Here is a 12,279-nt window from a genome sequence, read left to right on the forward strand (position 1 = left end):
TTTAAGGCACTTTTATTATTTTTTGCAAAGTCAAAAGCTTACATACATTAAGAGTACCTAGCCTTTAAACAATATGGTACAACCAATATGATGATGTCATGTCTTTGGAAGCTTCTGATAGGTTTATTGGCAACATCTGAGTTAGAGACACACCTGTGGATGTATTTGAATGCACAACTGAAACACACTGCTTCTTCGTGTAGAATCATCGGAAAGTCAAAAGAAATCAGCCAAGATCTCAGTAAGAGAATTGTGAACTTGCACAAGCCTGGTTCATCCTTGGGTGCAATTTCCAGATAGCTGAAGGTGCCTCGTTCATCTGTACAAACAATTCTACGCAAGTACAAACAAGATGGGAATGTCCAGCCATCATACTGCTCAGGAAGGAGACGGGTTCTGTGTACTAGAGATGAACGTGCTTTAGTCAGACATGTGCAAATCAACCCAAGAACAAAAGCAAAAGACCTTTTGAACTTGCTGGCAGAAGCTGGTAAGATTGGGCTGAAAGGACACTCTTCCAGTAAGAAGCCATTATTCCAAAATAAACATTAACTAACCAGATTAACGTTTGCAAATGCACACAGGAACAAAGACCTTAATTTTTAGAGACATGTCCTGTGGTCTGACAAATCTAAAATGTAACTGTTTGGCCATAATAACCATCATTATATTTGAAGGAAAAAGGAAGAAGCTTTGAAGCCTAAGAAGACCATCCCAACTGTGAAATACAGGGGTGGCAGCTTCAGGGTGTGGGGCTATTTTGCTGCACAAAATTGATGGCATCATGAGGAAATAAGATTATGGGGCAATACTGAAGCAAGATCTCAAGACATCAGCCGGGAACTTAAAGCTAGGGTCTTCCAAATGGACAATGGCTTGACGCATACTGCCAAATTGGTCACAAAGTGGCTTAAGGAGAACACAGTCAATGTTTTGGAATGGCCATCACAAAGTCCTGATCTCAATCCTATTGAAAATTTATGTGCAAAGCTGAAAACGCAATTTACAAACATGGCTCAGTTACAGTTCTGTCAGAAGTAATGGGCCCACATTCCTACTGACTATTGTGAGAAACTTGTGGAAGGAGATCCAAGACGTTTGTCCCAAGTCATACAGTTCAAGTTCAATGCTACGAAATACTAATGAAATGTATGTAAACCTATGATTTTGCAGAAAGTAATAAAAATGCCTTAAAACATTCTCTCTCTTTATTCTGGCACTCGGCAAATATAAACAATTTTGTTTCCGAATTGACCTGAAATGGGAATGATTTATGCTGCTTTCATGTCAGACAGTGAGAAAAACATGCAGATATATTGGAAAAAGTCAATGGATGAACAAGTTCAGACAATCTACTTGCTTAAAATGGATGCAACTAGGAAGCAATGAGGATGACATCTGATGACAAAATGATACCTTTCTCACATGGATGTTTGAATGTAGCCTAAGAACAATGAACAATACAAATTATTCCTTTTTAGAACCAGTTCTTAATTTGATTGATACATTGAAAAATAGGGACTATGTTGAAATTGTGACCTCTGATGTTTTTGATTTAGAGCCTAAACTGAATCATGAACTATTACTCAATTTCTCAAGGTGAGTAGAAAAATGTGAAAATCAGATATTAGTTTCTTCCATTTAAGTTCAGTTTTTGGCAGATCATATAATGGCTAGAGTTGAGCGGACTGCTGATAATCCGGGTCCGGCGGATCATCGCCGGGCTGACAAAGAAGTCCAGATCCGATATCCGGCCCCATATATGTCAATGGGGAGCGGAATCCGGGACGAGGGAGAGAAAGTGAGAGAGTGAGAGAGAGAGAGAGAGATAGAGAGAGAGAGATAGAGAGACTTTTCTTTTTTAATTGTCAAATGTGGGACCAATGAAAATCAGTTCTAAAGTAATGGAAAACAAATTTAAAGAAGTCCTGACTCCAGATAAAAAATGGCCAGTTTTTGCTCTTATTTTATTCCCGTTGCTCCTCGGAGTAATACTTTTTTGTTTTTTTTCAAATTCATCATATGTTTCCAGAGACATTTCCCTTTTTATTCCTTTCTAGTTTTCATTTGTCGTTAACCAGGGGTCATGGTCAATAGGGTGATAAGGCAGAGCAGTGTAAAGGCACACCCCAGAGGATCCTGTGAGTCACATCCACATAGTAATGAATATAAATATAAGCATAAAAAGGTCCTTATCTCTTGAACTGTATAATGGTTTTAATATGAAAGAAAGGATTACTCACGGGAGAGGGAGCAATAAACAAATGAGCAGAAATTGGACACTTTTCACCTATGTTAGGTCTTTTTTTAACTTTAATTGATTTTTTTTTTGTAATAGTTGCTAACGCATCATATTCTCCTCTTCAAAAAATGTTTTGAGGGTACTTATCCTTTATCACTTTTTTTACTCTAGTGGAGAGCTAGATGGCATATTAATATACCAAATATTAAGTTATTTGAGGTTTCAGTGCTTGACCTGTCAATTCCTTGTATTTCTCATCATGGAAAAACTAATGGGCATAATGCAGTTTAATAATCTCAATTTGAAATATCTAAATGACATATTAAAAAATATCCAAATATACTTCTACAATAAATGTGTTAAACTAACCCATTGGTGTGTGCCCACAAGCCATTACAAAATGTAACTTTCCTTAATGGGACCCTAAAGGCTCCCTTACATATTAGATTAACGTCGATGGCACCCTCTGATATCTAGGGGTTTGGACAACAGTTTAATGTGTATGGGTGTGCCAGCCATCTAATTATAAGAGGAGTTGTCTGTAAGAAATGTCCGATTTTGTACTGCAGATTGCATTTTTCTCATAAATATAATCATAGAGAACATAGGAGCCGAACAAGAGCTCATATATATGGGAAATTTGGCTGATTGGGCTGTCGGCCAAACAATCAGCGAAAGCATTATTTGGCAAACAGCATCTAATAGCCGACTTACCTCTGTTATACTTGATTCTTCACAGTTAAGGTGTACAAATTCCTTAAAGAAGCAAACATGGGACTATCACCTCGCGACTGTGGAAAAATCCAGATAGTAGATGATAGAATCGTGATTTTTATTATCAATGCATTTCTCAGAGCAATTTCTCCTTCTTCATGACAAAAATCACATGTGAGATGAGATGTGTTTTTTTGTCCTGAAGATGGAGAAAATGCTCTCAGAAACCCATTTACGCAGAACCTCAATTCTGGCTAGTGTGGATAATACAGAATGCGTCATGCACCCAGACGTCAGAAGAAGGAGGACTAAGATGGCCGAAAGAGGAAGCATCGGTACCGGAAAACTGAGACAACCATCCAACCAGTCTGCACCGCATCTTCCGTTAGGTGAGTATTATAAAGGGATTTTTATGTTCTACACAGCAGCCTGGGCTCTTATATACAGAATGTTAGATTCCTGCTTATAAGAGCCCACTAGTGGTTGCCCCAGCTTATAGGCCCCAAATCTGTTACAGGTTCCTTTAAAGGTTGAAGTCATTATTTCCAAATGTATGTTACAGACAACTAATTCTGAAAGAAATTTTAACAATTATAAGCGGATGTGATTGTAATATAAATAAGATCAAAACAGCTAAGGATTGCACAGAGATATATGAAAAAAGTCTAAAGCTGTTTTTACTTAGCATTGGATCCTACCTGCTCTTTAAATTTGTAAGCTTTTACCCAGGAGAAGTATATGTGATAAAGTTAAGGTCTCATCAAAAAAGGGTATGCCTTGTTGTGACTGGTGGGCACATAAAAATTGGTCAATTTGTGCCCTAAGTACCTAAATTCAAAACTGCCTAAAAATGTGTCGGTTAGATATATACTAATTGAATTGCAGCAGTCATGACCACCAGAATAGAACCCTGCAAGTCCCATCCTACCTGCCAGCCCCCCACGCTTCTCTTTTGATTAGATGTTATTTGCGTGCCATCATGTTGCAAAGTTAATTAAAAAATGCACATCTGGAACACCTATGGTGTGAACAAGGTTCAATACTCAAAAATATACAACTAAACAATAGGATAAAGAGTTGCACACCAGTCACAATGTATAGGGGAATAATGAAAAGCAGAACTGCTATGGGAATACCAGACTGAAAAATACAATGGACTATCTAAAAAAAGGGAAAAACATGAAAATGGAATATGCATAACTGCTATGAATAATAGGGATGAGAGATGTTTAGCCATTGTATTGATCAATGCAAAGGAGCCCCAAAACCAAACGCCAAGGTAATCTCTATTTTTGGGGACCCTAACCTATGTGTAACCTCACCTGCAGTTAAAAACTTGCTCTGTATGGGAAGCAAAGGACCAAGCTATATATGTGAAATAAGACATAGCTATGGGTGGGGCAGGGTCCTCAGATAGAAAATGTATACTAATTAAAAAATGTACGTCTCGAACACCAGTGGTGTGAACAGGGTGCAAAGTTGACATCACGTCAGGTCTAATTGGAGAATTACCGGGATTTAGTAGGTAAGGATTTACTAGGTAAGGTAGGTAGGAGGCACAGATTCCAATTGGCCATTGAATACCAATGGGGCTGCTGAACCAGGGTCATCTCTAATATCTCTGTTAAGGTTTTATTGCTATTTTGATCTTATTACTCCAGCCATGCAATTACATAAGCCTTTATCTCTAAGGATAAAAGTATGGCTCAGATAGTTAATGATTCCCAAACTTTATTCAAACATTTTTTTTTTTTACCAAAAGGGTAACCAAATCAAACTTTGATTATAAGAAAAATAACATTTTTTTGTAGTCATCAATTTATTGCAACGTTTAGCCAAAGCTTAAACTTTGATCAATGTCTTATATTTTTTAGAGTCAATAACATTTTACGCAGTGTTGTTTTCGAGCCAGTAGCTTTTGGAAAGAATTCTTTACTTCTTTGTTCCTCAACGTGTAAATAAGAGGATTTAAGGCTGGCGTAATAACTGTGACCAGTATGGCACTCAGTCTGTCTTGTTCTAATGAGTTTTGTGTATTTGGACCCAGGTACATACCCAAGGCGGTTCCAAAATATAGTACAACAACCGTGATGTGAGAAGTACAAGTGGAGAAGGCTTTCCATCTCTCCTGCCTAGATCGAAGTTTTAAAAGATGGCTTCCAATGTACATATAGGACACGGTGATCAATGGAACTGTACTTACAGCTATAACAACAAAAATGCCTGTCATTAGCAGTTCACTTTGTTTAGTATTTGCACAAGCCAATTTTATAACTGGTTTTATGTCACAGTAAAAATGTGTAACTTGCTTTTTGTTACAATACGGCAACCTGAAAGTAATTATGGTTAGAAATAATGAATAGAGAAATCCAATGAGCCAACAGCTGGAAGCCAACTGGATGCAGAACATTCTTCCCATAAGGACATGATATCTCAAAGGGTTACAAATGGCAACATATCTATCATAAGACATTGAAGAAATAAGAAGGGCCTCAGTGCTGCCCAGAAATTGGAAAAAATAGAGTTGAGCTATACAACCGAAGACCGATATCCTCTTGTCACTTAGAAGTAAGCCGGACAGCATTTTGGCCTCCATTGTAGTTGAATAGAAGACATCCAAAAACGAAAGATTACCCAAGAAGAAATACATCGGTTTGTAAAGAGACTGTTCGATAATAATTAGAAGAAAGATGCTGAGATTTCCTGATAAATTAAACACATAGAACATGAGAAAAATTATAAAAAGGAAGATCTGAAGTTGTGGAACATCAGTGATCCCTAAAAGAATGAAACCATCTACGGAAGTCATATTGTCTACTTCCATTTCTCCATATCTCAACATTGATGTTAAAGCTCCAACTTTACGGGACATGAGCATTGACTTGAAGAGGAAAGAATTTGATTATAACAAATGTTAAAGTATAGAAAATTATCTTGTTAACCATATATCAATTAGTTTAATGAGGATTATTTATAACTTTTCTCTAGAACTTACCGTTATCAACTACTTTTAAGATCAAGAATTGAAAAAAAATCAATTTATATAATTTATGATGCTCAAATTTAGCTATTTTTTTTTACGTTGATATGTTGGGATATCTACAGTATGTATGTATGTTGATATATCACTAAAGAATAAAATCATGGACACAATTATAAAGAAATTCAAGGTTTCTCCTACCTAGTTATGGATTGTTCTTTAGGATATTATTTACACATATTCAATGAATTCTTATTTTAAAGCTGGGAGGAAATCTGGTTTAAAAAAGGAATTAAAATATTGGAGATTTAGTTAATAAAGTAGAAATATCTTTTTTAAATACTTGTATTTCTCACATCACAAGATGTTAGTGTTCAAAATGTGTTAGAAGATTTCAAGTCATATTTATAATAGATGGATAAGTCTTTGTGGAATAAATCTACATCTAACAAGGTCCCTAAAGAAATTACATAGCATAGACATTAATTACAAATACAGGTAATTAAAGGAAAGAGAAAATATATAAATTCATCCAGGGGAAAGAACACTGAGGTCAATATAGGAAGAATTGTTCATTGAGCAGTTAATAATACAAAATGGTGTATTGTTGGGTTTAAGCAAATAAACACCATTGATTCTTATCACTTATTCTAAAATATGTTAACAATTTGTAAATCAATTTTTTATGTTAGGTCAAAAAGACATAAGCTATATTTAGGCTGGGTTGGCAACATGAAGAAGGGTTAAAGGGGTTATCCGGCTTATTTTGCTTTTTTTTTATTATTTACACTATTGGGCTACATTGGGGCAGGTAAGTAGATAGAGAGCACTTACCTGCCCTGCTGTCAGCCCCTCTCCCCAGGCTCAGAGGGGTCATGTGACTGCTCCTGCTGTGATTTTGCTACTGTCATTTCATGTCAACATGGGATGGACCATGTTGACATGCAAATCCGCCACTGCATGTTGCCGCCCTGCTGGTCGGGTACAGTGCAATGAGCCCCGCCCCCCTCCCTGTGCGCTGCTATCTGTGCCCTGCTATCTGTGCCCTGTATGTGCTGGACAAACACAGGGTTGCCCTCTCTGTCTAGGACACCGTAGCGCTGTTTGTCCAACAGTGTCCTCAGCTCATTATGTTGTATGGTGCCCGGGCAACTGTGACCCCCCTCCCCCGTGCGCTGTCTCTGTGATGAATGCAGCCTCCCTTGTTCCTCGCTTCTGAATACAGTCAGAAGCAGGGATGTCACCTGACACCAGCGAACAACAGCACTGAGCTCTGTATAGGATACTGCAATCATCACAGCACAGAGAAGAGACAACATGCTGCATGGGTGAGAATGGAGAGCGAGCGGGGGGGAGGGGGAAGAGAAGAGCGTGCACGGCTGACAGAGTGGAGGGCTAGAGAAGAGAGTTCATGGGTGACACAGCAGGGGGGCAGAGACGAGACTTCATGGGGGTGAGAGACAGGGGAGTGCTGGGGGGCAGAGGAGACAGTGCAGTGGGAGAGAAGGGAGTGCATGAGGGTGGATTATGTATATTATATAACTCTAGGTGTATGTGTGTGTGTGTGTGTGTGTGTGTGTGTGTGTTGTGTGTGTGTGTGTGTGTGTGTGTATGTGTGTATGTGTGTGTGTGTGTGTGTATGTGTGTGTGTGTGTATGTGTGTGTGTGTGTGTGTGTGTGTGTGTGTGTATGTCCTATAGACTCACATTAGGAGCTATATATAATTTTCATTACATAGTACTCATTTATCTATCAGGTGCTGGGGCAGAGAATACTGACAGGGAATGTGTGCAGAGGGCGAGCAGAGGGTGTGGCTGGACACTGAGGCCGGGCGGTGCCAGCTGTGACTGTGGGTTTGGCAGTCAAACATGTCTATTTAGGTTGTGCTGAATGTAAACAAGGAGCTGCAGAGAATAAAGTGAAAAATCAGGAGAAACAAAAGTTAGAAAACAAAAAAAATAATGTAGGGGGTATTTTATATGACAAGACAGCACAGGTTAACTTTTTTTTTTTTTTTTGGAGTTTATGTCGGACAACTCCTTTAAATCTATGGATTTATAAGAAATAAAGAAAAACATGATCAGTTTTTACACTATTGTTATGGATATTGTGCCTCACTTCAGAACTTTTGCTGCACTTCTATTATATTAAATTATATCCAAATCTTAAGATCACAGAAATAATTGAATATGTTGGCACTCAGTTGTGTAACTAGAATCTGATGAGCTGCGGTGCAAGACTTGGATTTGTGGCCCTCCTATGCATGTTGGTCAGATGTATGGCACCTTGTAGCATTCTAAGTCCTACATAGACATATGTGCTGCTCTCCCCTCATTATGTAGTAATGTCCCTTACTCTGTACTAATGTCCCTCATTCTGGGCCCCTTCCCTGTATTTATATCCTTGTACATATGTCCCCTATCCAGGGCCCCTTCCTGGTATATATGTCTCCCATCCTGGGCCCCTTCCAGATATATAGGTCCCCCACTCTGGGCCCCTTCCAGGTATATATGTCCTCCATGCTGGTGTATATGTCCCCCATCCTTGATTCCATCCTGTGCTCCTTCCAGGTATATATGTTCCCCAATCTATGCTCTTTCCACATATATTCTACATATATATTTCTTGTATATATGTCCTCCAACCTAGGCCCATCCTGGTATATATGTTTCCTATCCTGGCCCCACCCTGGTATATATGTCCCCGATTATGGGACAAACCTGATATAATAATAATAATAATAATAATAAAAAATAATAATAAAGTTTAATTTCTATGGCGCCAACATATTCCGCAGCGCTTTACAATTCAGAGGGGACATGTGCAGACAATTTGAGACAATACAAAAAAAAACAAAATTAAGATACCAGGAGGAGTGAGGGCCCTGCTCGTAAGCTACAGTCTATGATATCTATGTGAACAGGTGAAAAATAAGCTATATTTAGGCTGGGTTGGCACTATGGAAAGGGGTGTAATCTATGGATTTATAAGAAAAAATGGAAAAAAAAAAGACTCAGTTTTTACACTATTTTTATGGCTAATTTAGCCACACTTCAGAGCTTTTGCTGCACTTCTATTATGTTCAATCATGTCTACATCTTAAGATCACAGAATTGAATATTTTTTGGCACTCATTAATGTAACTACAGTGCCTACAAGTAGTTTTCAACCCCCTGCAGATTTAGCAGGTTTGATAAGATACAAATAAGTTAGAGCCTGCAAACTTCAAACAAGAGCAGGATTTATTAACAGATGCATAAATCTTACAAACCAACAAGTTATGTTGCTCAGTTAAATTTTAATAAATTTTCAACATAAAAGTGTGGGTCAATTATTATTGAACCCCTAGGTTTAATATTTTCTGGAATAACCCTTGTTTGCAATAACAGCTAATAATCGTCTTTTATAAGACCTGATCAGGCCGGCACAGGTCTCTGGAGTTATCTTGGCCCACTCCTCCATGCAGATCTTCTCCAAGTTATCTAGGTTCTTTGGGTGTCTCATGTGGACTTTAATCTTGAGCTCCTTCCACAAGTTTTCAATTGGGTTAAGGTCAGGAGACTGACTAGGCCACTGCAACACCTTGATTTTTTCCCTCTTGAACCAGGCCTTGGTTTTCTTGGCTGTGTGCTTTGGGTCGTTGTCTTGTTGGAAGATGAAATGATGACCCATCTTAAGATCCTTGATGGAGGAGCGGAGGTTCTTGGCCAAAATCTCCAGGTAGGCCGTGCTGTCCATCTTCCCATGGATGCGGACCAGATGGCCAGGCCCCTTGGCTGAGAAACAGCCCCACAGCATGATGCTGCCACCACCATGCTTGACTGTAGGGATGGTATTCTTGGGGTCGTATGCAGTGCCATCCAGTCTCCAAACGTCACATGTGTGGTTGGCACCAAAGATCTCGATTTTGGTCTCATCAGACGAGAGAACCTTGAACCAGTCTGTCTCAGAGTCCTCCAAGTGATCATGAGCAAACTGTAGACGAGCCTTGACATGACGCTTTGAAAGTAAAGGTACCTTACAGGCTCGTCTGGAACGGAGACCATTGCGGTGGAGTACGTTACTTATGGTATTGACTGAAACCAATGTCCCCACTGCCATGAGATCTTCCCGGACCTCCTTCCTTGTTGTCCTTGGGTTAGCCTTGACTCTTCGGACAAGCTTGGCCTCGGCACGGGAGGAAACTTTCAAAGGCTGTCCAGGCCGTGGAAGGCTAACAGTAGTTCCATAAGCCTTCCACTTCCGGATGATGCTCCCAACAGTGGAGACAGGTAGGCCCAACTCCTTGGAAAGGGTTTTGTACCCCTTGCCAGCCTTGTGACCCTCCACGATCTTGTCTCTGATGGCCTTGGAATGCTCCTTTGTCTTTCCCATGTTGACCATGTATGAGTGCTGTTCACAAGTTTGGGGAGGGTCTTAATTAGTCAGAAAAGGCTGGAAAAAGAGATAATTAATCCAAACATGTGAAGCTCATTGTTCTTTGTGCCTGAAATACTTCTTAATACTTTAGGGGAACCAAACAGAATTCTGGTGGTTTGAGGGGTTGAATAATAAATGACCCTCTGAATAAACTTTTCACAATTTAAAAAAAAACCAAAAAAAAAATAACATTCTTTTTTGCTGCAGTGCATTTCACACTTCCAGGCTGATCTACAGTCCAAATGTCACAATGCCAAGTTAATTCCGAATCTGTAAACCTGCTAAATCTGCAGGGGGTTGAATACTACTTGTAGGCACTGTAGAGTCTGATGGGTTACTTACCCATTACTAATTTCCCTCATTCTGGGCCCCTTCCTGGAATTTATGTCCCCCATCCTGGTATATATGTCCCCTATCCCTTGCCCCTTCCAGATATATAGCTCAAAAACATTGGGCCCCTTTCAGGTATATATGCTCACCATCCTGGTATATATGTCCACTGTCCTGGGTTTCATCCTGTGCCCCTTCCAAGTATATATGTTCCCCAATCTAATATGTCTTCTATCCTGTGCCCATTCTGGCATATATGTCCCCCAATCTGGACCCATCCTGATATATATGTGAACAAGTGCAAACTAAACATGAAATATATTCTAAGAAATATACAGCTGCACTCTGAGTTGCTAAGGTATGCAGCCATTGAATATAGGAATTTGGGCATGCATTAATGCTAAGGAACTAAATTTAAAAATTGAGAAACTTTGCAAATAAAAAGGTCACTTTTATGTGAGCCCAGCAGCCAATGTCAAGACTTATCCCTTTGCTGGGTCCCTACCAAAGTGCCTCTACCCAAACTGAAAAGCCCTATTTTAAGTGCTGTCAGGAACCTGCTAATAGAAAATTAGAAATTTCCTTAAGCTGGTGGGAAGGAGTGCTCAGTCAGAAGGCATGACCGTATAATCAAAAAGGAGAAAACTGACGGCATGTCATAACAGACAATGTGAACAGGTGCAAACTGAACATGAAATATATACAAATATACAGGTGCATTCTGAAATGCTAAGGTATGCAAACATTGAATATAAGAATTTGTACATGCCTAACTGCTAAAGAAGTAAATTTAAAAATTGAGACAGCACATAAAAAAGGCCAGATTTATGTGAGTCCAGCAGCAAGTGTCAAGGCCTGGTAAAGGCCTTTAAGTAGGGACCCGGCAAAAAAATATACCTTGATGCTGGCTGCTGTGCTGATAGAAAACTGGTCTTTTTTATGCACTAAGTAGAGATGAGCGATCCTGACAAGGATCGGATTGGTTAAGGATCACCGATCCTGCCTGAGTTCTTGATTGGATGAACAATCCTAGCCAATCCGATTGCTGATTCTAGCCAAACCCATTAAATTCAATGGAAGGCAAAAGTGACGTGTTGTAAAGTGTTGTAGGGGGGATGTAAAAGAAAGAAAATAAAAAAGGCCTAAAGCAGTTTGTTCTTACCGAGTCTCCCCGCGGCTGCAGCACTACTTCTGGGTCCAACAATTATCATTAATGCATTATCACTGCTTTCCCCTTCCACCAGCGTCTCTGCTTGGCTGCCATTGGACTACGTCTCCACCCTCTGAGACAGCGTAACTGATTGGTTGGAATCAGACAAGCTGCCTGTGTCCTTATAATAATGATAAATAAATAAATAAAATAATTTGTATGCAGTCTCTCTGTATTGATACTAAAACAGATAAAGCCCATGGCTACAGGCTGCAGCCTGCAGCCCCCAGCCATGTGCTTATCTTGGCTGTGTATAATAAAAATAAGCGGAACCGTATGTGACTTTTTGAAAATAAATAAATAAATAATTAAAAATCCTGCATGCGGTCCCCTCGAATTTTAATACCCAGCCATGATAAAGCCCGACAGCTGTGGCTAGTATTC

General features: G+C 39.4%; 1 protein-coding gene across 1 annotated transcript; it reads right to left on the reverse strand.

Annotated features, from left to right (window-relative positions):
- Positions 1-4,832: 4,832 nt before the first annotated feature.
- Positions 4,833-5,780, reverse strand: LOC142257631 (olfactory receptor 12D1-like). The gene has a single exon (XM_075329768.1). It carries the CDS (start codon positions 5,778-5,780, stop codon positions 4,833-4,835), a length of 948 nt encoding a protein of 315 aa, XP_075185883.1.
- Positions 5,781-12,279: the final 6,499 nt, after the last annotated feature.

Source organism: Anomaloglossus baeobatrachus, chromosome 12 (assembly GCF_048569485.1).
Source record: "Anomaloglossus baeobatrachus isolate aAnoBae1 chromosome 12, aAnoBae1.hap1, whole genome shotgun sequence".
NCBI classification, from domain to species: domain Eukaryota; kingdom Metazoa; phylum Chordata; class Amphibia; order Anura; family Aromobatidae; genus Anomaloglossus; species Anomaloglossus baeobatrachus.